General features: G+C 39.2%; 1 protein-coding gene across 7 annotated transcripts in view; it reads right to left on the reverse strand.

Annotated features, from left to right (window-relative positions):
* PHF14 (PHD finger protein 14) overlaps window positions 1–20867 on the reverse strand; it is a 301795-nt gene extending 280928 nt beyond the window's left edge. For all 7 annotated transcript variants that reach the window (XM_073333845.2, XM_073333843.2, XM_073333842.2 and 4 more), the window contains exons 1-4: window positions 20677–20867; window positions 20047–20157; window positions 11564–12216; window positions 5069–5213 (exon numbers count right to left, since the gene is read on the reverse strand). In XM_073333845.2, the coding sequence (XP_073189946.1) occupies window positions 5069–5213; window positions 11564–12216; window positions 20047–20157; window position 20677 (910 nt within the window). In that variant the 5' untranslated portion in view covers window positions 20678–20867. The remainder of the gene's footprint in view (window positions 1–5068; window positions 5214–11563; window positions 12217–20046; window positions 20158–20676) is intronic.
* Window positions 20868–24902: the final 4035 nt, after the last annotated feature.

Genomic DNA, 24902 nt, shown 5'->3' on the forward strand with positions numbered 1-24902 from the left:
TGAAAAGGCTAGTATGTTTTTCCACTTAGTGACATTATATACAACAATAAAGCTCTGAACAAAAAACTAAGTATAGTTATTACAGGCCATATTCTATCCTGGATCCTTGTGCAAAACTTCCACTGATATCAGTGAATGTTTCACTGTGGATACATCCTACATGAGTATAATTAAACATGAAATACAGTCCTCTTTGTTTGACACCACTCACTTAAAGGGATAATACCAGATTGCCTCTCTTCCCTAAAAACTGCTTGGCTTTGAGCTAAGGGTCCCAGTAAGTCCTCTTCTAAGCAGAGTAGATCCATAGCTAGCAGCCAAGACGACATTTCCATAATGTGTTTCTCTACATACATTTTTTTTTTTAAAATAAATCCATGCTCCTAAAGTAAAACAAGCTGTTTCATGGGTTAATGTAAAGGTAACTAAATTGGATTTTAAACCTATTAAATAAATTCTGAATTTCAATGCCAAAGCTTGTTCCATTTCTAGCAATTTGGACTAGTTTGAATTAATTAATTTTATCTGTATTCTAAAAAGCTCAAGAAAAAAAATTATACACATTGTACTGTTTACATCAAGGGATACAAGAGTAAGCTTGAAGATAAACATGTTTGGTGACAATACTTAGATATTTAAAACTACAGGTAAAATATAAAAATTCTTGTTACAGAAAATATATGGAACTACAATGGTGCAAACGTACAAGTATAATCTTCAAAAAAAATTAAGAGGAGGAAAGAATTGCAAATGTTTTGTGAATTAAAAAAACTATTTTGTAAATAAAGTGTTCATGGATTTTAACCAGGAGAAAAGATTGTCACTTCTCCAACATAGTTTCAGCCTGCAAGTCTAACAAGATACTGTGATACCAGTTTATCCAATCACCATACAACTTTGTCACAAAAATATTTTCATAGACCTCCAAGCCTCTAGGAAGTATATTTGCTGATAATGCAGTAATGTTCTGAGAATTATCCCCATCACTCTTCACCAGCATAAAACTCAATCATCACTCAGACAGTAAGCGTTTCTTTTTTCTAATAAACTAAGCCAACACCTAGCTAGGGAAAGTAGAAAACTGCTATGAAAGTTTAGTTTAAATTACTTTCCTGCATCTTATATCCATCTATAACCACCACATTAACAGATTATGAAATAGAAGTTGTGGGCAATGCAGAGTAGATGTGTTCTGGAATGAACCATAAAAGAAAAGTTTAGAGTCTCAATTCATGAATTTGTAGCAAGTTCAAAGCAGAAGATGTAGAGTATTTTCACAACATGATTTCATAAGTAACAAAAAGGTGGAGCGAGGAGATAAAGAATGTGTGATATTGGTCTGGAACGACTTATTTCGTACACAAAACATCAAGTTCTCTTACGGAAGAACTCCAATAGTTCCCACCTTGTCAAGAGACTTTAGGTAGCCCTAAACCACTCATTGAGAACATTTTAGTCAGTGAAAGAAGGGATAACTAAATGTTTCAAGCAGTCAACATTTGTTTGGAGGGAATATGACCTCACAAAAAGCCAATTAACTTTCTCTCCAGTTCCTTGGGACGGAAGAAGCAAGGAACTATTTGTTGGAAGAGATTTAGTCTAAAGTTAGCTTTTTGTTTAATATAGAAAAGTTTATTTCATCTTTTTGAAGCAACATGCAAAGAAAACAAGAGTGGCTCTTTCTGTCTTTTATAGGATTAATATAGACAACTAGAGGTTCTGGGAGTTTCTTCTCACTTTTTTTTTTTAAATAAACCTGAATGTCTGAAGTGTATTTACTTTGCTTTCCTAGGAAACTATGAGCAAATGAGAACTGACAGGGATAGTACATCAGTAAAAACAAGCAAATGAAATCTGATTAGCTGGAGTAAAAATGCTTTTCTTAACTATTTAAAATGTTCTGATTTTTGTTTACTCCTAGCTAACTCTGACGGGGGGGGGGGGGGGGGGGAGGGAGGAAAGAGCACACCCACCCTTCAATTAAGGCTGATAAAGCTCCAAATCTTATTTCAGAGTTATCCAAGAAGTTCTCCTACAAAAACAGAGGGAAAACAGAACCTGACTTTCCTGTTATTTCTGAGGTGAAAAAGAAACAGAACAAAACAAGCAATTTTAAAAATGCATGCTATTTACTATAAAGAATCAAATAATAGCACAAAATTCTCTACTCCTTGCAGGTCACCTTTAACTTGCTTGCTCTAGCAACGTATTTCTAAAAGTCTTGCAGTGTCATACCTAAATAAAAATGTAAGCGTAAACTAGTAGCACACAGGGTTGCCAACTTTTTAATTCTAAAAAACTGAACACCCTTGCCCCACCCACTGCCCCACCACTCCCCTGAAGACCCGCCCCTGCCTGGGCTCTGCCCCAGCTCACTCCACCCCCGCTCACTCCACCCCCCCGACCCTCTGTCTCTTGCTCTCCCGCACCCTGTCTCATGTGTTCATTTTCAATGCATGGCCCAAACAGGCATATTTACTGTTTTGACAGATGTATTATGCTAAGTTCAGGTTTTATTTGTTACAGGATGCTAGCGCTGACAGCAAAATAGTCAAAAAAGGTAATTTAAAAAAAAAATGCAATTTCACAAACGTTTTCATGATTCTATCCCTCCTCCTTCCCATTTTTCATAACCAGCTCCACGCGTTTTGTTCACTAAAGTTATTGTAAATTTTATATGTGGAATTAGGACCACACATTATCACAACTGCAATGGGTCTATTAAAGGCCCACTCCCAAAGCCAAAATACAAATCCATAGAACACAACCACAAAAATGCACACCTGACCAGATAACCAGATATAAAAATAAATCTGTAGAAACTCACTCCCACACCTACATGCAGATACACATGAATACACGTGTGTATACTTCTAGCATACGCTAACACATATATTTCCACATTATTTATTATTACAATTGTTGTTTAGTGCCTAGAGACCCTAACTATGATCAGGGCTCCAGGTAGATGCTGGACATCATACACATAAAAAGAGAGAGTCTGCAACAAAAAGTTTACAATGTAGCGAGACAAAGGTGGGGAGAAATGTCTGATACATTGGCTCTTCTGCCATTACTAATCAACAACATTCACTTAAGAAATAATACATTTCTTTTAGAGTTCCCTTCTCTTTTAAAAACTTGTTATGAAATGAATACACACACATTTTATGTCAATTCTGTGCGCAAGCCAGCAAAAGGAATAAAAGTCAGAGTTAAGCTGCAAATTTTATTCATACAGGTATACACAAATGCAGCAAGACACGCACATCCCTACACAAAGGGACACAGTTTCTATCACACATATGCATGCATGCACACCCTTGCCTATATGGAGAGACTTTTTCCATACACTTTTCCAGGGACTGCCTAAATCACCCAGCAGGGAAAGGAGGAGGGTAGGCTGGAGGGGAGAGGGTGGAGGACAGAGGATGTGGGCGGGGGGGGGGCAGTGAAGGAGAGAAGAGAGATGGGGTATGTGGGGTAGATGGGGATGCAGGGGGAGGTGCATGAGGATGTGGGGGAAACAGGAATGTAGACACACATAACGGGAGTGCAGCAATGTATGGAGGTGAATAGGGTGCCGGGGGGGGGGGGGGCGGGCTGAGGAACATGGGGGTGGCGGCTCTGGGAAGTGGAGAGGATGGGTGGGATAGCACTGTAAGGGGTACATGGTTGGGATGGGTAGGTGTGGGGGGCAGGATGGGATGGGACAGGACAGGACAGGGGAGGGATGCGACAGAAAGGAATGTAATGAGGGGGATGGGGGTGCAGCCCCATTCCCAGCACTCGGAGACGGGGATACACATACCTCCAACTCCTGAGTGCCAGCAATGGGGCAATAGACAGAGGACAGTTTGCCGCAGGGCATGTGCTGCAGCCCAAGCCCAGCCACACGAGGAGAAGAGGGCCCCACACGCCCCCTCAACAGCCACCTGCCGAGTGCTTGTGAGCAATGCTAGTTCCTCCCCTGCTCTGACCCAGCCAATGGGAGCTATGCCTGCGGTCGCGGCACCACACAGACTCCGCCCTAGCAGCCCCTAAGGCTAGGAGCTGGACATGCCTGCTGCTTCCAGACCCAGGAGCTGCGTGGGCCGCGGCGTGGCACTAGCAGGGAGCCTGCCAGCCCCGCTGCGGCGCCATGAACTGGACATTCAATGGCCTGGAGCCGTCAGGATTCCTTTTGAACTGGGTGTTCCGGTCCAAAACCGGACACCTGGTCACCCTAGTAGTACAACTAATGAAAAGACTAAAGGAGAAAGATTTTTGAGGCTCAATTTTTTCATGAAACCCATAAGGCAGGCAGATTGATACTGCCTACTGGAAGCTCTACCTAATTGCACCTATAAGGCAACTCCCCCCTGCTCCCTTATCACTTTCTGCATATTACAAGAGGCCTTCTACATCATACTACCACCCAGCGTGGACTTTTTGAACAATTACCAAAAACAAAAAAACACAATTATTAATTGTTAATTCCTCTTTTCATGTAGCCTGAACTTCCTCCTGATTTCAACCTCTTATCTTCACTATATTTAACAAGTCTCTAACTTTCACATGAACTCAACTGCCCTGACCATACCCTTTCCGGGCCTCATTGGCCCTCTGTCCACTTAGTACCACTGCAAACTTTGCTCTTAGAATTTACAGCCATGACCTTACGCCCTAGTTTATGAAGTAGAAGCACTGCGTTAGTATATCTAAATTTAATCTGAATTCCCAAAAATAAGACCTGAAAAATAATAGCCTGCATTTTAGCATTTTCAAACTGGAATTTACACTAAAACCTACCTTATAGGTTGCCCCATATTCCCTGAAGTTTTCTCCTCTAAAAGCATATTTACGTCCGGGGGGGGGAGGGGGGGGGAGGAACGGGGACTACAACTTTTGGTCTGTTAGGGTGAAATTTATACTATTGTAAGAAATTTCTGCAATACAAAGAATCGAACACCAGATTTTTAGGGTTCATTTGTTAGACCAGGCATCTTATATTCTTTATATTAACAAGTAAGCTTTGCCTTTATCTTTTCCTTCCCAATAATAAAATAGAATAGAGAAACAAAATTACCTTCATGCACTGTTATTCCACAATTGTCACACTGGATTATTTCATCAGCATCTTCGCTGTTATCCCCAAGACAAACACAGCAAATCAGAATATGGTCCATTTTCTGGGAGGTCCAGTTTTGAGACTTTTCAAGGATCAGTGAGTCCTAGCATTGAAAAATTAAGATGCATTGATTACACTGGAAATCACCCTGGAATGGTTTATTATTTCTACTGAAAACAGGTATTTGCCCAGTGTAAATAAAAAAATTAAGACGACTTATGGATTCTCCTTGACTTCTGCCCTGTAACATTTTTATATTTATAATTATATATAAAAATATTTTAAAGCATGAAAAAATTAAGTACTTGAAGGTTTTTACATCTGTATTAAAAAAAAAGTCTTCCTCTCCGCTAGAATTGTATGATGCCTAAGTGCAATCCTGCCATCCGCCTTTTCGGGTCTTGATGACGCCTGCTGTAGAGAAGCCTTGCTTGGGTGGGCCTTATAAGATCTACTAGAGCAGGTCTCCCTTCTGGCAGACCTTATCCACCAACATGATTTAAACTGTTGGTGTTCTTTAAAAGAGGAATATCAGAAATATATAAAACTTCATTGCAATAAGAATTAAGGTTGAAAGTATGTTTTGGGAGTCCAGCTAACTTCAGAAAATTATTGCACTTCAACAAAAAGTCTATGCCTTCCCAAAAGCCCATGCCTTCCCAAAAGCCCACACAAGTGTTAAAAAAAGTATACTGCTGATTTTACATATGATTTATTAAATGGGTAAGAATGTCTCATCTTCTGACTACTAACACAAGTAAGGATTTGCAGGATCACATATATAGCTTATAAAGTACTTCAGAATTCTTCACAGTGAAAGGCACTATATAAAGTGAAATATTACTAATTTATACAATTCAATTAGGAATTTCTCTCAGGAAAACATGGAGTAGTTTATATTATTCAGATATAAAAGAGTGATGGATAAGTTCTGGGCATTTTCAACCTTTCAAGATATTTAAATGGATACTATTTAGAATGGATTTAAGGTTGTCCTCAAATTGATTAATATGTTTCTGGACTGTAGAGTTATGTCTCTGTACTGTATTAGCACACGGCACCCCCGACTCCCACCTCTATTTTTATAAAAAGAGTAGAACATAGAACTTAGACTGGCTTCACCAATAAAGTCTTAACATATGGAGAGGTGAGGCATCGGATGCCCTAGTAATAAAAACATCACTACTGATTAAAGAAGTATTTGTAATAGTTTCAGAGCAGAGGCTGGCTATCCATGACAGCCAACAGCTACTATTAGAATTCTTGGCATATCCCAGAATCTGTACTGCTGTGGATTTTGGAGCAACAGGAAAAAAAAAAGCGGGTGGGGGTAGAACTTTTCCTTTTCAAACATCCCATTCCCACCCCAATCCCTCATTGACGATTGTGATAATGCATTAACACCCTGTTTTTAACCCTAAGACCGGTGGTTCTCCAATTACCTCCCCCAGTCTCTCAATCCCACATAGCACTTCTCTCAAGATATTTTGTGTTCTGCTGCCACCAGGAGAAGCTCCACAGATTACCTGTGGCCCATGGACAACAGTTTGAGAACCATTTCCTTAGAAAATAAATCTAATGCCCAAGTGGCTCTGAAGATACAAAAGTCATTTACCATACTTGCATCATTTATTGATCGATCACTTTGCTCATAATTAAAAGCAATACAATACTAGACAGAGCATATCATGAGTAGTAAACATTTCCCAGATGCAAAGGCAATTAGTTTCCAGATGATGTGGGTCTTATGATATTTTCTCTTCCCAAATTTTCCTAAAAACAAAAGAAATTTCAACTTGCAATATTCAGGACTACAGATAATAGATACAATGCAATGCTAACAGACTAATGCCAGCCTGGGGGCAGATGGGGGAGGCAGATTTATGGTTCAGCATAACTTAATTCATCTCACTAAAAAGTTTAACTGGGATAGTTATTCTGTTATGTTTTCATTACAATATGTTAAATGCACATTGATCATCCTTTCTACAAAAGATAATGTAAGCTGTACAATTAGTATGTATTGTTTTAAAATTTCTAGTACTCAAAACACTAAGAAAAGTGAGGCCAACACCAAACTGATGATTTGAAAGTGAGTAATATATCTAGGTCCTCAACATTTTAGGGAATTTTCCAAAAGCTCAAGGAAATACATTTCCAATATGGTATGTAAAACCACCATTTCTACATTAAACAAAAGAGATGTGCCTAGGTTATACATAAAATCTAATATGGCGCACTAGAACGACGAATAAAATGTAATTTATATGGGGTGTTTGCCAACATCACATGGAGAAACTGTTGAGTTGGTTGCAGGGCTTTGGAGCGGATCGCAGAGCAGCTCCGGAGCCGTGGAGCTGCAGGTTTTTGCCTGGAACTGGAGCGGAGCCGGAGCACAGCTCCAAAGCCCTGTTTGGTTGTTCTAATTTTCTTTAAACTTCATAAAAATAGAACCAAATCTACATAGTCTTAGGAGATCAATAATACAGAGCTCTTGTCACTTCTTGGTTACCAGTCTGAATCCACCCCCGGTTGCTTTATGATGTTTGTTCAGTGGCCTACATGGAAAGCTTTGTAGATCTCAATCTGGTTCCACTATACAGTACAACTGGCATCTTGATCTGACAGGCCAAGGACCATGGCACAAGTGATCTTCCAAAATTTGGACACTGAAGTTCAGTTATGAGGTACATTGGTGGAGCACTGTGGAAAAGTTTGTACTGCTGCTACTAACTTTTCTGTTTACAGAAGATTCCTGGTTCCAGAGCTATTAATCTGGCACAAGCTATATATTTACATCAAACATTCAAATACAGGCAGTCATTACATATTTTAAACCCATTCAGGACACAGGCAATCTCTTCAGGAATTTAAGTGAGGAGCAAGTAGTTATAGCCAGATTGCTTGTAGTTATTGTCTGGAGAGGGACAAAAACAAACTTAAAGATGCTCACAAAGACCATGGTAGAAGAGAGGGTACCAAGATGAAGGCAAGCTAGTAAACCCTATACTCTGCTTCCACTATGAGTATATTTTCCATTACCCTCTCAATCAAGAAAGAGGTCATGATCCTTGAGGTGATGGGGAAGATAACTCTAAGAATAAGAGAGAAAATTATAAAAAAATAGCACACAGTGTCATGTTTGCAGAACGGATGAACAGGAAATAAAGAAGGAATTAAAGTTTTCCCCACATTACATAGGTTCAGGATTAATGAGGGTTTCCCCTTACTTTTAGAATAAACCTATAAAGGCCAGCACTTTGTGACAAGACCATGAATTGAGAGCACTTCTCTCCCTGTATAATTGCCTATAAATATGATTTAGGTAACTTTCCCTTCACTTTACAAATACAAAAATGTGTTAGCAATACCTCCTAACTATGGCAGATTAACTGTGCACTGGCACAGCTAGACTTGTAGCAGAGAGGTCCTTTAAGGTCTAAGGACTTTACGGAACGCCAGAATTTTCAGTCAACACCACAGGCTCAGATTCTTTGTTCGGCTTCACTGAGGAAAGTCTAAAATTTTGGTCTGATTTCTAGTTCTATAAACACTGACATTTTTCTAACTAAAAGCAAACATATAAAACTTGTGACTTTTTATCCAAATAAATAAAACTATGTGAAAACACTGATATGACATTTATATGGAGAAAATATGTATGAGAAACAGATAGATGGTAGAGGGCTAAGCCAATGCTGCAAGGATACCAAATTTGGCATCAAAATTAGGTTTTATGAGGGGACCCTGAATCTGTGGTATGGTGTATGTAGTGGCCAGGAACCCTCATGTGGGGTCAAGAACTGTTGTTCCAAACCCTACATCTGCAAGGTAAAGGGGTGGATTTCATTTCCATCACCACTTAATTCCCCATACAAAGTCCACTATTGCAGGAAGTATTAAGTTTCACAACTTATGCACATGTACTTCCTAATAAATTTAATGGGAATTGCAGAGGACCTCATTGGGGAAGAAAAGAGCTCCTTAAAGCAATAGCGATTATAAAATTGAAGAGCATCATTTATCTACTAATGATGCTTGACAAAAGTTGCGACAGTGTAAGCTTGTCTGCCTACACTTAATACAGTAGAACACTATAAAGGTACGTCATTACAACACAGGTTCAAGTATAACATGGTCTGTCCTTGAATTCTATCTTTGCAAAATGAAAGGGCAAAAAAAAATTAACAGAGCAAAAAGACTTGACAGAAAAACCAAAATCTTTTTAAAGGCCTCAATATTAGCTGCCTACAAAGTTAGTTGCTTAAATACTCTGTCCTTTCATACATCAAGCACAGTAACATCTGCATTACTAGAACTTAAGCTTCTGCATTGTAATGAGATTCTGCTGGACTCTAGAGGAACTATTTTTACTAAATGTGAAAAATTAATATAGTGGAGCTGCCAGCAGCACTTTTAAAACATTGTTTCAAACCCCATAAAGTGAAATTGGACATGTATTCTGTTAACCTAGAAGTTAAAACTAGATTTAAAAATTAAAGTCCATTAAGATCATTTTCAATTTTAGAGACTCAATTACCTTGCTTTGTATTGAAAGAAAACAATCTAAAAACAGCTTAATCAAAAAATTCAGATAGTTCTTAACATGCAGTGTTAGGATAATTTTTAATCAGTTGTGATAGTTCATTCTGAAAGGTAGGAAAGATGGTCTTATTATTCATGCCCAAGATTCGAAGCTAGGAGATCTGGGTTTTAATTCTGAGTCTGGCACAGACTGTGGAGAAGTCACTTAAGAATCAATCCAGCAAGGTGCTAAATGCCATCAATTACCATTGATGTCAGTGGGAGCAGAGGACACATTAAGGATCAAGATCTTAATCTCTCGGTCCTTCATTTTCCCCATCTGTAATATGGGATTATACTGTAACAACACTAATCTCTCTCAGATGTTCTGTGAAGCTTAGTCCATTAATATCCGTGAAGTGCTTTTAGAGTCTCAGCTAGAAAGCATGGATAAGTGTATAGTGGTAGTTTTAAATTAGAAAACGATATAAAGGAAAAGGGACTGAGAGTGGGCTACTCTAAGAGAGCCCTAAAGATCAGGGTAAAATAGGTCTGCAATATCACTGCCTGTATTGTACCTACTGTGGCAAGAGGGCAAACGTTACCTGCTATGAGGTTCAAAAATGACACATTCATCTAAGTAGTACTTTGGATCCTAACACTATAAAATCTAATCATTCCTTGTAGGGTCACAGCAATAAGCATATAATGCACACAATGTCGCAAATTTCCAAACAATTGTACTGGTTTAATGTTAAAAACAGTACACGCATTTGATAAAGGTAAAACCTAAGGGATATAATTCTCAAGTTATCTTTTTAGTCACAACTACTAGCGTTGATTCAATGCACAACTGATACCCAATGTTAGTGACTAAATCCATCAAGTATCTACAAGTAAGTCTCTCATTAAAGTACAACACAGAAAGACATTTGTTTCTTCAACATTCCAAAATACTCAACCTCGCTCAACACAATTTGGAGTGTTAAAAGTAAAATCAGCACACATTACTCATCAGAAAAGACTCTTTAAATGAAAAAACCCTCTAAGTAATCCTGTACAACTATAATTTATCCAGAAGTTACACCCTATTGTATCAACACTATAATTACCTGCAAAAAGTTAAAACAATAGTCTTTACAGTGATTTTTTGAATTTTGCAACTATGATGTATTAAGTCAGCAATCTTAACAACCCAATACAGTACTAATACCCCTATTTAAGGGAACAGGAATTGTGTGGTAAAAGATTGCAATATCAGAAACGGAACACATTATTTGCATTCTGCAATCACATTGTAGTCAATACAATTAATTCTTACCCATGGTACTGTTTGGTTTTTTAAAAAAAGTTAGAGCAACACCAAAACTACAAACAGCTTGCTAGAGAAATATAACATTCATTCCAGCTGAGCCCACATCAGAGTAAATGTTCCTCTATTAAGAATTCTTGAACAGAGAATTTAATTTTTGCTTTCTATGTTTGCTGCAATGAGGAACTGGATCAAGAATATTTACTTTTTTTTTTTTTAATATATTTGTTAGGACGTGTCAAAGCTATTACGCGACTTTAGCGTTGGTTTCTGTTTAATAAGATACATGCTATAACAGAACTAAACTGTTCATTAGCAGAAGTTAGTTTGCACTATGGACCTACTTGCTATGAAGCTGATCCAAAGGCCATTGAAGCCAATGGAAAGACCCCCACTGATTTAAATGGGTGCTGATTTGCTTGGGCCATAAAGGCCAATTTATTTCACTTGCAGTACCCATACAGCATAGTTCTGTAGGTTTAATTATTCAAAAAAAACCCAATGTAAATAGGATTCCAGTCAATCAGTTTAACTTCAACGAGTAATTTAAAAAGAATAGCACTGCAGAGTACTTTCCATTTTTCAACAGACATATTATAGAAAGTTGGTTGCTCTACCTCATTACTCTTGCTTTGTGATAGAGCCAGGCTATCATTTGTCAGCTCCTCATCATCAGCACTATTCCTGCTAAGAACTTTATGTTTCTTTTTCTTGGATCCACCATCACTAGCAGTGCTGCTGTTATCCTCATTGCCTTCCTCATCATTGTCATCCTCATCACTACCACTTCCATCATCTTCATCCTCCTCATTATCTCCATCACTTCCCTCTTTCCGCAGAGCAGTTTTTCCCTTCTTCTTCCCAGCAGTAGGTCGCCAGTCGTTGTCATCCTCACTGTCATAATCATCCATATCATTTAGCTCTTCCATCGATACAAAATCCAGCAGAGGTCGGTTCCTACGCAAATTCCACTTTTTCGGTTCATTTGTTTGCTCATCAGCAGCAGCATCAGTTTCAGTTGCTTTTTCTTTCTCTTTTTTCTTTTTTGGCCTCTCATCTTCTTCCTCCTGTTCTTTTATTTCAGTCTTAATCACCTCCTTCTCTGTTGTAAGTATGGTTTCTCCAGCAGAAGTTTTGGGTTGCTGTTCTTCCTCTACTTTCATTTCTTCTGCCAATTCTTCCTCCAAGACATTCTCTTCTGATTCACTACAGGAACCTTCACCACTGTCCTTTGATGCATCTTCACTCCCACGACCACTTCCTTCAGAATCTGTTGAGCATATGAAAATTTAAAAAAAGTGTTCCAACACAAATGTACCCAAAAAACCCAAAAGCTGTTGAAGTAACAAGTTGTTAAAATTACAGAATGATGTATGTTCCTCCCTTATTAGGCATCCAACCTATGTTGCAGTTGGTGTCCAAATATCGTTACTGCAAGTAGTACTACTCAGAATCTGTTGAATGAGTGCATTTTGAAATGACAAAAAAAAGTTAAAATATATTAAATGACACATAGTTAAATTCCTCTTTGCCTCACTGCTCATATTACCAACAGGCAGCAGTATGGGATAGATATAGTCGCCATTTGAATAAGTGAACTTGTTTTAAAATCTTAGTAGTTACCCTCTAAACCTTGAAAATGAAAGCTCAAGATAAAATAGATACTCAGTACAAAACACTCCATTTAAAGACCTTGGTTACAAAATGAAGCATTCAAAAGTCAAGGAGTGCCAAAGTTGAGTTTGCTCATATAAACTTAACTCTGCCACCTGGTATATATGCATAGTAAGAATTTTTAATTTCACCATCACTTACTATTTTTACCTTACAAGAGCTCTGCCTCATTCAGTGCACAGTTTGGACAATGGGCAAATCTGAACTGGGTGTCACCCCATTATCATTCTTCGGTTGCTGGTCCCTTGTCTCATTCACTACACATTGTCCAATTTGCACAATGGATAAGGCAGAGGTTCTGGACTTCTTTTTTCCTAGCAGAACTTCAGTCTCACTTATTTGTATATTGAATAGAGAATGAGGCAGAACATGTAAAAATGTAATTAAAGATTATTATGATGAATTTGCACAAAAAGGTTGAAAGATGCCTGGACACTTTCTGACTTGAATGTTTCTCTTAGTAATTAACATTATTTTACTAGTTTTCATTTGAAATATTTATTTATTCTTTGTTTTCCCTAAAATTGTCTTATTTGAAGCAATTTACTAGAAAACAGTAGAAAGTTCTGTTCTGCATGATACATGCACTCAATGAGGCAAGGGCTTCTGTGGTGTGCATATTATTCAATGAAGTAAGGATTGAGATTTTCCAGGTTGTTCAGATCTATCACCAAATTGTGCCGGTCATCTCCAAGAAGTGCCAATAAATAAATAAAGCTCTAACCACAACAAGTATCTTTTAAGCCACACATTATAGAGAACTACTTTACCGGCACCTAAAAAAAATGCCTCTGCCCTTAATCATCTTAATTACCAAGCAATAGCAACTAATGCATTGTATTAGTTACCAAAGAGCAATCCCTGCATACACCTTCATCGTCATATACACCCTAATAGACAGTGGAACTAGCACAGTGGAGACAGGATGCAGAGAGCCCCATACACACAGCACGTATCTAAGCCTTATGTGGATACATCTATGAATGCAAGGATGTGGTGCTAAAGAGTGACACCAGGTACTAAATTTCTTAAAGGACCCATTTCTTACAATAAATTTTAACTTCTAAATTAATTAACAAATTTTACTTTTAAGAGTAAAAGGCTTATGAACAAATGCCATGTCTTATGGTAAGCCAGTGAAAGTAGGCTCACAATAACAGGAGAGGAGTGCCTGGCACCATTTTGAAGCATTCCTTTAATTGTACATGCTCTTGATCCTACCAAGACTTATTCATATGCTTAAAGTTAAGCTCAGAGAAGAGTCTTTCCAGAATCTAAGTATAAGCATGCTGAGTGCACAGCAAGTGTCCTGAATTGAACATGTGGTGGGGGACGTGACCACCATGTACAACTTCAGATATCCTGAGTCCTTCCCTTAGGGAGACAACAGACCCCATGACTAGGGGCAAACAAGAGAGACTGTTACCACCAATACAGTATCACAAAGCCCCAGTGTCACAAAAGCAATTTTTTTTAAGTTAACTATGCTTTAGCTGATCAAGTCCCATGACCAAGGCTGTACTAAACTGTGCCTGCACTTGATTATGAAAAATCACTTTATCAAAATTATTGCAAGAAAGTCAGTCAGAAAGTTAATCTTAGATAAATGTAGATATAACTGCACTAGGAAGTGGAGTCTTATCCTTTTATGTAGTTTTTTTTATTCTAAATATACTCTGATTAAAGCTTTTTTTTAATTAATCTTGTTATACTACTTAAAATAATGGCTCCACAACTAATTTTGACCTTTAAGAGTAAAAAACAAATGGTGATACTCATAGTTGAATAGCAACGCATCTGATTGCCAAAAAAAAAAAAAAAATGCAAGTAATGGGATACATTTTTTAAACTCTTCTCTGTACAATTTGTCAAATATTCTTTAAATTTGAAAAAATACATTCTTCATACAGCGATGGTCAACATAGCACTATCAGGAAGAAAAAAAAAAAAAAAGGTGGTTTTTTTTGTCAGAAAGCCTAATGGAACATTTCTAGTTCTTTCCAATCCTTTATTCTTGCAACTTGTCCTGGTTTCCATGTTCCCTGTCAGCTAACCACTATACTCAGTCTCAAGTCCAGTCACAAAACCTGAAAAAAGCAGTATGTGAACCAAATATCTCAGAGTAACTACAGTATACCATATGCCATTCCAATCATTTCACCTAATTACAAAAGGTAAATTCCTTTTTCTAAAAGGAAAGTTTTAAAATACCTTAAAGAACAATCAGCTACAAAAGCAGTCATTTTGGTGGTTTGATACAGGATAAGACAATTCTTCTCCAGTTTGAATGTATGAAAAAGAAGGCACTTTAAAATCATTGTAACTTACGTTCTATTAGCAGAGTCCTGGTTATCAGATAAAGCTAAACACCATAATTGTGCATATTGGATAGAATAGTGGCTGAATCAATCTTAAATACCAAAAAAGAATAGAATTGGTGTCTATTATGTAATGTTCCAAACATTTGATTTTAGACTTAATCTAATGTCAATTGTACTTGTAGCCATAATTTTTTGCACTTATTTGCATTGTATGAAAGTGTGACTAGGCATTTTAAAATATGAAGTATATGGCTCAGATCTTTAAATTAAAACACTGCTGTTAGCAGAAGAGACACAGTAATGTATGTAAAGACAAAGATCATCAGACAAAAGCATATAAGATATGATTGTACTGTTTAGAGGCAGTACTTTGTCATCCTATGCCTATGAGTGAGGCATTTAAGCAACTTTATCAAATGCAGGTGTGGATTTGGGAAGGTTACAAAAAAAGGGGTTGTGAATGATTGGCTTTCAGATACACAACTGGAGATTTCAGTTTACAGCATCTGACAAACTTACAGTGTGTCATGTCTAGTCAGCACAATGATGAAAAGCATCTCAGGACAACCCAGTTACTAACTATGTAGTAAGTGGGCATTCTTACCTCTGAGCCAGCACTCAGTAAGCGACCCAGCATCCAGCACAATGGCTATCTCTTTATTCATGTCTCTTCAGAGCCCAGCAGAATAAGGTACCGATTTTGATTAGGGTCTTTAGGTGTTATCATAATGTCAAGTGTTTATTAATAAATAATAATGGCAAGAAAAGCATCATGCAGCTTGTGGCATGACAGGAAATTTAAAAAAAAAGTTAGAGTAAAAAGTTCTGAGCACTTTAACCCTGCTGTCATGTTTTTCAAAAATCCATCTTGCCTACTTAAAAATTCTCTTTATCGTTTCAACTGAAAACATTAATGTTCTTCACCGCACTTACTATGCGGCAATGCTGATGCAAATAGATGCAGAGTTCATCCTTCAAAAGTGACTACATATCCACATGGGCTGTAAAGTGCTTTGAGAGCTCTAGGCTAAAAAGGTGCTATACACACAAGTTATACAGGAAACAAATAGATACTCTAGTCCAAGCATCAAGAATCCTTAGGATGTATCTATTTAAAGTTAAAGAGAAGAGTACACTATAGTTGCTTTTCAAAGCAAACTCTCAAAGCACTGATCTTTATTGTGCACTGTTGGATTGCAAAACTTCAGTTGAAGACATGAAACTCCGCCTCATAGGGTACAAGGAAGCATCCCAAATCACAAACTTGAATGTTCTTTGTCTCTTGTAACTTTAAAAAGGAGCCAAACTAATTATTTTTTAAAAAATTATTCTAAAACTGAGACCATGTAATGCCAATCTTCAGCCAGGAATAAGTCTTTAAATTATTTGTAATAAATGAGTAATAAATACAGCTTTAACTATAATGATATTAAGGAGCACTACTAGAAATAGTATCTGAGAAAGTGTAAGGAAGTTACTTTATTCATTGAAAATAACCATGCAAATGCAACACTAAGGTTTAGAACTAGTGTCATGTCTACAATGGGGAAGTTTATGAATTCCAAAACCAGTGGGATCCTTAAAGCAGATAAGGCATCAGTTGCTTCCATCATTTTACCATTGTGTCGGCTACACTTGATGAAAAGCTTAAAAACAGGATTAACTGACACTGTTATAAAAATGGGTCTACCCATGGAAACCTTGTCCACACTAGGGTTACCACTGGAACTGGTGAGTAATTTGTTCCTTTATTTTGGAAGTTCCCTTATCACATACAAGACTTCAGAGGAATAGAATCCAGAAGATTTAGGAGTTAAAATATCTATTTTAAACAGTTGAGTTCAATCTTGCAAACCCTTGCTACAGCACATAGTTCCATTGATTTCAGTGTGACAATGAGCACGATTAAGGGTTTGCCGTATCTTAGCATCTCATACTACTACACAGGCTGTTAAGATCTATAACTTCACATACACAAATGCAACGTGGCTGAGTGAGGGGAACCCAACTTTTGAATTTCTTGACTTCAGTGCGTTTAAATCCTTATATTTGATGATTAACTTTTTTTTCTGTGGAACTTCTTAGGCTTTTACTAAAAATTTTAGTAATCTGAAATAGCTGTGTGCGTGTGTGTGTGTGTGTGTGTGTGTGAACAGTGATATAACCAAATACATGCGTTACTGCCTATTTGTTGAGTAGCCACACATACTGGCATTTATTTGAAAGCATAATCATATTGCACAATATAATAAGGTTATTCTCCATTTATTTTTAGTTACTTGGTCATCTACATTTGTAAGGAATCCATTCCAAACAAGAAGTTCAGCCACAGAATTCTAAATCCAAAGAGTACTTAGACTTAAAGACATATAGGCCCTGATCCTACAACATATTGTAGATAGACAGATCTCTGGATCCACATGGAGCAACACTGAATTCAATAGGGTACCACATGAACACAAGAATCTGCCCATGTTTTATGTATTGCAGAATCAACAATGTTGTAAACTGAAGGAAAATCTATCTTCAATCAATAATAGGGTATTATTTGTGAGGCAAACTCTGGACATGTTGCAGAGTTCTTTTACCCTTGTCGTTCAGTTCTTCCATCAAAAAAGTAACCAGGCCAAGTATAGCTTAAATATAAAATCATATATCAACCACATTCAGAACGGCACAGACCTGCTCTTTCAAGCATGCAATTATTGTCTAATTAGTATGAAACACAGGAAGCAAACATTTATATTGTACTAAAAACCAACACAAAAGGGATAGAAGCCACTGAAGAACTGACAAGCTTTTCCTCTCAAAACATTCAGAACTTTATTTCAAATACTTTTTTTCTTTTCAAAATTTCACAGAGTAAGCACTCCCAATTGAAGTTATACCAATTCTGAAGTTTTAAAGCAAAGCTATTTCAATGATCTGAACACAAAAAAAGGTCAAAGTATTTTAAGAGCAGAACAAGCAAACTTCTCTTATTGTTAGAGATCACAAACTGCTTTGGCTTCTATGTTGCATCTTGAGGGAATTCCCACTTGCGCTCTTTAAAATTGGAGTAGAGATTTAAACATCTGTAAACTATTCAGGGCCCGGACTGAGTCTCCCTGTTTGTACAACACCCATAGGTTTAATGGACCTTTAATCCAAGTGGAGTCTTTAGGTTCCAATACAAAATAATAATTTAAGTAGGAAGTTTTACTTCTCATATTTAGTGAAAAAATAAATTCAGAATGTTATACAACATACTCCCATTTTTTATTTTCTCTCTCTACACCTCTTCCCCAGTCAACTCCTAGAACATTTTGATCTTCACACTACCCCTGTGTGTCCCATACTCCCTTTCCCAAGAACCTCACTTTTGCTATTACACCATTATAAATGCCACCTATGCTATTGCACTACAATAAAAGTGACTAGCCTGCCACTGGAAATTGACAATATAATTTGTTTCACTCAACTCCTTCCAGAGAGTTCTATCTGCAAGATGAAAAGCCCTTAATTCCAAAGAAGCTTAAAGTGAAAATTAACAAGATGCAGATCAGTTTCATTCTGATGCTGCTGCAATTCTCTCCTACAAGAAGACAATCCCCAGGGGAATCTTTAAAATTGGGACTAAAGTTGAGGAAGAGAGGCCAGTGGAAAAATAGAGCATACCTGCAATCCTGTATCAGTTTAAACACCTATGTTGGACAAGGAGCCATTAGGAATTACTAAATTTATTAATACGAGACAGTTTACCAAGAGATGTGGTAGAAATTACAAGTCACTAGGCTCAATGCATCTGAATTACTAGGTGAAGTTCTTTGGCCTGTGTTATGCAAGAGGTCAGACAGGTGGCCATAGGGCTTCCTTTAGGCCTTAAACCTCGTTTTATTTCTACATATGATTCTATGATCTGTATATAGCTAGTCTATTTATCTACATAGTCCTGCCACTTTTACCCTCTTCCTCCCACCTCCAGCCTCCATTTATTTATTACATCAGTTATTGTGTGGGGGCTTATTTTAGGCTTCAAGAGAGATTTCATGCAGGTACAACGGTCTTTGAATATGGATTAGATGGCAGGAATAGGGCTTTAGACTGTAGATCTTTTGAGGCAGGGACCTTATATTATTCTGAGTTCATACAGATCCCAGCACTGATCTGATTGAGTCCTCTGGTGCTACTGTAATATAAATAAATAAATCTAAATTGTTTTTTTGTTCTCCTCCCAAGTTTTCTACTTTTTGGCAGGGACCAGGCTGGGGGGGGGGGGGGGGCAGGCCATCCAGAAAAGATAATCTCTTGCTTTTGGGAACAAAGAGGTGCTGTGAAGGAAATGACTGCCTATCATTAATATGTTAGTCCAACATTATAAATAGGTAATTCCATAATGGTTTTTTGTTAGACAAAAGCCAGATCTAACTTACAGAGCTACAGCTGTACTGATGCAGTTGCACCACTACAGCGCATCTGGTGAAGACACTATGCCAAAGGGAGACAGCTCTCCTATCAGCATAAAAAAAACCCACCTCTGCAAACAGCAGAAACTATGTCATCAGGAGAAGCTCTTCCGCTATCATACACTGACAAGTTCATGTGCACAGTGCTAACCCATGTCACCCAGCAGGATGGTTTGTTCATACCCCTGAGCAACATAAGTTTTGCTGACAGAGGCTGTAGCGTAGACGTAGCCTAACTAGAAACTAGGAGCAACAACTAAAACACTTGTGCACAAAAAATACTTATTGTCCCTGCTGGTCCTTGTTTGATCTACAAGGGGAATGTTCTGAAAGCAACTAATGCTTAATTATCAGTTTGCAATCTATTTTTATTTTGGAAAAAATACTTTTTAAAGTTGTACCCTGGGTTAGGTATTTCACAGAGAGAAGGATTACAAATTAACCAGTAAGATTACTGGGCTTCAGCTCCCAACATTCCAACAGGTTTATATCCTCTACAGAAACACAATGTACAATTTCAATGTATAGCCTACTGATTGATCAGTGCCACTCCTTCTCCCATTCCAGATATGAGCTGCGAAACCAAAAGCCATAATCTCTCATAAAAATAATGGGAACAAAATATCATTTTGAACTGGGGAGATGAAGGGAAATGTTTACCTGAGGCATCTCCAACCTTAAAATCACTGTCATCTGAGCTATCATAATCTAAAGCTTCCAGCAGCGAAGCTGCCAAAGGCTTCACTTGTCTCCTCTTCGAACTGCGATCCACTATAGAAAGGAAAACATTTCATTATTAGAGAATAATAATGAAAAAACAACATTATATTAAGCATAAACCATATAGATTATACAGGGGCCGGTGGCAGGAACTGCCTATTTTGTACAGTTTAAAGCTCAGTCAGCACACAAACAACATCCTAGACAATAGCACCCACCGACAGCCAAGGATCTGAAATAGTCCTACAAGCGCAGGGAGGGAAGGGAAACATGATGCATAAAGGTTTGGGGTTAATACTTCTTTTGTGGGGGCATCCCCGGCCCCCAGGACCAGCTCCCCTCAGAAACGATAGCTCGTTAGTACTAACTGAGCAGTGGATACGGAGAGCAGCGGGGGGCAGGGAGGGGCTAAGGGGGGTGGCTATTGCCTCCCAGCCGGAGGTGTGGGGGGCAGGCAAGACCTCGCACCGTGGGGAGGGAAGGGGCGAGAGACGGACGCCCCTGCACCTGGGGGATGCCCAGTGCTAGCCCGGGGCGGGCAGTGCGGGGACTCCGGGGACAGTCACTTACTAAAGCCGGCGGCGGGACCAGGAGGCGAAGGGCGGGCTCGGGAGGCGGCGGCGGCAAGCGCCCCGGTCGCCTTCCCGCTCCTCGGCGCTGGCGGAGTCCGGGCCGGTAACCCAGACAATGGGCACAGCCGCAAGCCGCGACCCGGATGCAGATCCCGGCCACAGAGCAGGGCGGGCTTTGCGCCTACGGCTCGCCCCACTGAGCATGCGCAGCACGCCCGCACAGGCGCATTCGGGGAAAGTGAAGCTATTCAAGCGTCTACCCTTCCGCAGCCCGATAGCTCAGCTGGGACCTCTGTGCCTGCCCCGACCCCACAAGGGAGCAGGAGTGGGGTGAGGGGGATTTAGGGTTGGGTGTGTGTGCAGGCTGTGCGGGGGAATTGGGACAAACTATGCCCAGGCTTTCATCCTGATCTGGGTTTTCAGTGCAGGGACAGAGGGCTGCATAGGGACTAAGGTGCAGTGCATTCATTCATTCACTCAATAATACTGGCAACGCCACGAGTTCAGAAATCACCAATCACCCCTCCCCCCACAAGTGAGACTGGATTATGGTTAGTGAGTTTTTTAATGATAAATTTGGGACGCTTTTGATTTTCCTTTTGGTTTCTGAGCCCTCAAGCTGCACGGAGGTCACGTTTTCAGGCTTATCTGAGCAACCATGAGGGCTAGAAACTTACTTGTTTTAAAAGTGATTGTCACCAAAGCCTTCCCAGAGAAGCCCCCACTCCACCCCCCCCCCCGCACTGCTTTGTTTTAAACTTACTTGTTTTAAAGGGAAGCTGAGAGTATTGCCTAATCACATGGATCCAGGAGCTGGGGATTTAAAGAAAACAAATATTGTGAGACTTATGGTGAAATCGCAAGAGCTGGTAATGCTGCTTGCTGCCTGATCCTGGGTTGGGGAAATGGGTGCCTCCTCATGAGCTGATAACCCATCCACATCCTTGCTTAATGCAGGTTTGCCAACCCCATCCTTCAAACATCATAAATCTGACTTCCAAAACCATAAGATTGGTTTAAAAACCAGGAGATTTTTAAAAAATAAATTTTGGGATATTTTTATTTCCTTTCAGATTTTCAAATCTTTAAGTATTATGTCTTCAAGTGTTTCTTCATAACTATTAGGACTGGAAAGCTTGGGAGGGAGTGTTTCTTTTTCAATAAAATCTTAGAATCTCATGTAATCACATGAGTCCAGGAGCTGGGACTTTAGGAAAAACTACCAGATACTGTGAGACTTGTAATAAAAATAGCAAAAGTTGACAGCGCCGCTAACAGAACTGTGCATGTTCTCAATTCGGAGTTCAGTTTTGAATCCTACTAAGCTTTTAGCCTCAATGCCATATTTCAATATGAGTTCCAATGACTAGTTGTGCTTTGTGTAAATCAGGGGTTCCCAAACTTGGTTTGCGGCTTGTTCAGGGTAAGCCCCTGGTGGGCTGTGAGATGCTTTCTTTACCTGAGCATCCGCAGGTACAGCCACTCGCAGCTCCCAGTGGCTGAGGTTCGCCATTCCCAGACAAGCCGCGAACCAAGTTTGGGAACGCCTGGTGTAAATATATCTATATTATAAATTTTTCCCCTTATTCTTGTCTTACAAGTGTGACTGGATAGAAATGCCCAATTTAACTTCTCTACCATTTATTATTTTGTATCTCTTAATCATATTTCTTCTTACTAAGAGTTTAGTAAATACATAAAGACCATTTTCTACTCTTACTCCTTGTGTAAGCCTCACACTGATAACATTAGTGGGAGTTCACTGTGAACTGAAGCAGGATATAGCCTCAAGTTTATATCTCAGCCCACTAACCATAACTAAAAAAATTAAATTTGGTCCCCCTCCATCAAGTGAGTTTGACACTGCAACATTAAAAGATTTTTGTTCAGTGACGTATGGAAAGTTTGGCAGTCTCACTGTACTACTCAGTGAACCGGATCTGAATCACAAAAGTCACTAATTGATATATTTAATTTTATTTCTTTAGAGACTTACAAGAACCAGAAAGGGCACCTATAACCTCATACTCTAGATACCGCTAACACTGTTAACCATATAAAGATAGGAACAAGCAGCAATCCCAAAAAAATATAGCAATAACTAAACCATACAGCTCAGAAAAGAAGAAGAAATGTCTATGCCTCCTTAATCACCACCCTTTACCAGCATCTCCCTTTCTAAAAGCTCCCTTAAAAATATGAACTTTTCAGCACGCCCTGCACACCAATAGATTTCAGCTATTTCAGGTAAAGGGAACTGGACGGGAAGAGTATTTCCAAATGAAAGGGGCTTTCACAGAGAACAGAATGGGCCCTCTCTTTTCTTACTAAGGGGGCTCCATCTTGAGTACCTCCACAGATCGCAGCAGAGAGGTCAAGAATACTGGAATGCTAAATTACCCTCTTGTTCCAAGAAGCATTCAGACATTTCTGGGGTATTTGGTAATACATGCACTTTTACTGCCAATACTGTATCTATTCCATGGCTAAACAGGTGTAAGCGTTGTTAGTTTAACATTTTTAACGTGTGCTAAATTCATTCACAAAAGAAAAAAAAAATAATCTCAAAAGGTCATTGTAACAGGGCTGGCTCTTCTCCTGTCCTGCAGTTCCTCACAAATGATCTTGTATGCTTCTTGACTGTCAACACCTCTGTGAGTTTTTCTTTATGTTCACATCACCAAGCCACCATCACAATCCTCTTGCAGAACTTCTACCTGCAGTATCCTTCAGTCCTCAGCCATTTCTCCAGGAATAAGGCATGTTCTCACCAACCAGAGACCTAGCTTATTCTGAACTCTGTTAGCCCCTCTTTCTTCCCATTGCATATCCTTTCTGGGTTCTTCAACTACCTTCTCGGTTGATGGGATAGTTAGCCCTTTAGCTAATCAGTTCACAGTCTGATTGGGTAATTAAGTATTCTGCCCCTCAGTCGGGGCTTCTCTGGGGATCTAGTTAGTGCCTAAGTTACCAGAGTGCTGAGGCATTTTTAGGAGTAAAGTTTACTCCTGGGGGAATTCTGCACCAAAAAATTAAAAATTCTGTGCAAAATATTTTAAAATTCTGCAAAATTCTGCATATTTTATTTGTCAAAATAACATAATATAATCACTCCAGTTTGAATTATTTGTTGACAGGTATTTTGAAATAAATCACCAAGTATGTCAACAATACGTCCAACAGCAACAAAAAGATTTTCCCAGGAGTAGAGTTAGAGAAACCCCTATGACAACCCAGTTCCAGTTGCGGGATGCTGGAGGGGGCTGTGTGGGGCCCCCATAGCCCAGACACCTGCACCTCAGCCGCGGGGCACCTCCAGGCCCAGACACCTGCACTCCCCTCCCTCCAGAGCCCAGCCATAGGGCACCCCCAGAGCCCAGCCATCCATAAACCCCTTCCTCCCAGAACCTATCCACGGGGCACCTCCCAGCCCAGACACTTGCACCCCTTTCTCCCCAGAGCCCAGCCACAGGGCATTCCCGGTCTAGATACCTGCATCCCCAGAGCCTTTATTCCCCTCAGCATCATTCCCATCCTCACCCTCTGCCAGAGCTTGATCTCCCTGGACCTCTCACATCCCCAGGAGAATGAGGATCAAGCCAGATGGCCAGAGCGTGCAGAGCCTCCATCCCTGCTGGGCTGGGTGTTTCGCTCACTGAGCTGGGCTCTGCAGAGTCCAATGGCCCCTAGTGGCAGCCAGCAGTTCTGCAGCCCCAATTCTGTGGGGGAAACATGGAATTCTGCACAAATTCTGCATTGTGCAGTGGTGCAGAATTTCCCCAGGAGTAAAAGTTATAAACAGCTAAAAATAATAGTTTAGAATGAAAATGTTATTGTAACCACATCACTAGCACAACTATATAAAAATACCTAAGGTTATTCAGCACATCTGGTCATTCAATTACCTGAGCATTCCAATTACTCTTTTTAGGTCTGTACTTCAAGTGCACAATCTGTTGAAAGAGCAAGTAGCCTGATCTTCATATAACTAGTGTTCTTCTACTGCTGAACAAAGAGGGAAATAATGTTTCTGTGAGTGCACTATTGCTCTAAGAAACATAGGTATCTTTGTTGTGGTTCAGTAAAAACCATTAGTAAAGGGAGTTACACAATAGCAATTCAGCAGAGCATACCGTGGTACTTATATAAGTTATCTTCAAACAAAATATTATTTTTAGTTTAATGAGAGCATTAAATGTGACTTCAGCTTAGAAAGGTCAAAAC

Source organism: Lepidochelys kempii, chromosome 2 (assembly GCF_965140285.1).
Source record: "Lepidochelys kempii isolate rLepKem1 chromosome 2, rLepKem1.hap1, whole genome shotgun sequence".
Taxonomy (NCBI): domain Eukaryota; kingdom Metazoa; phylum Chordata; order Testudines; family Cheloniidae; genus Lepidochelys; species Lepidochelys kempii.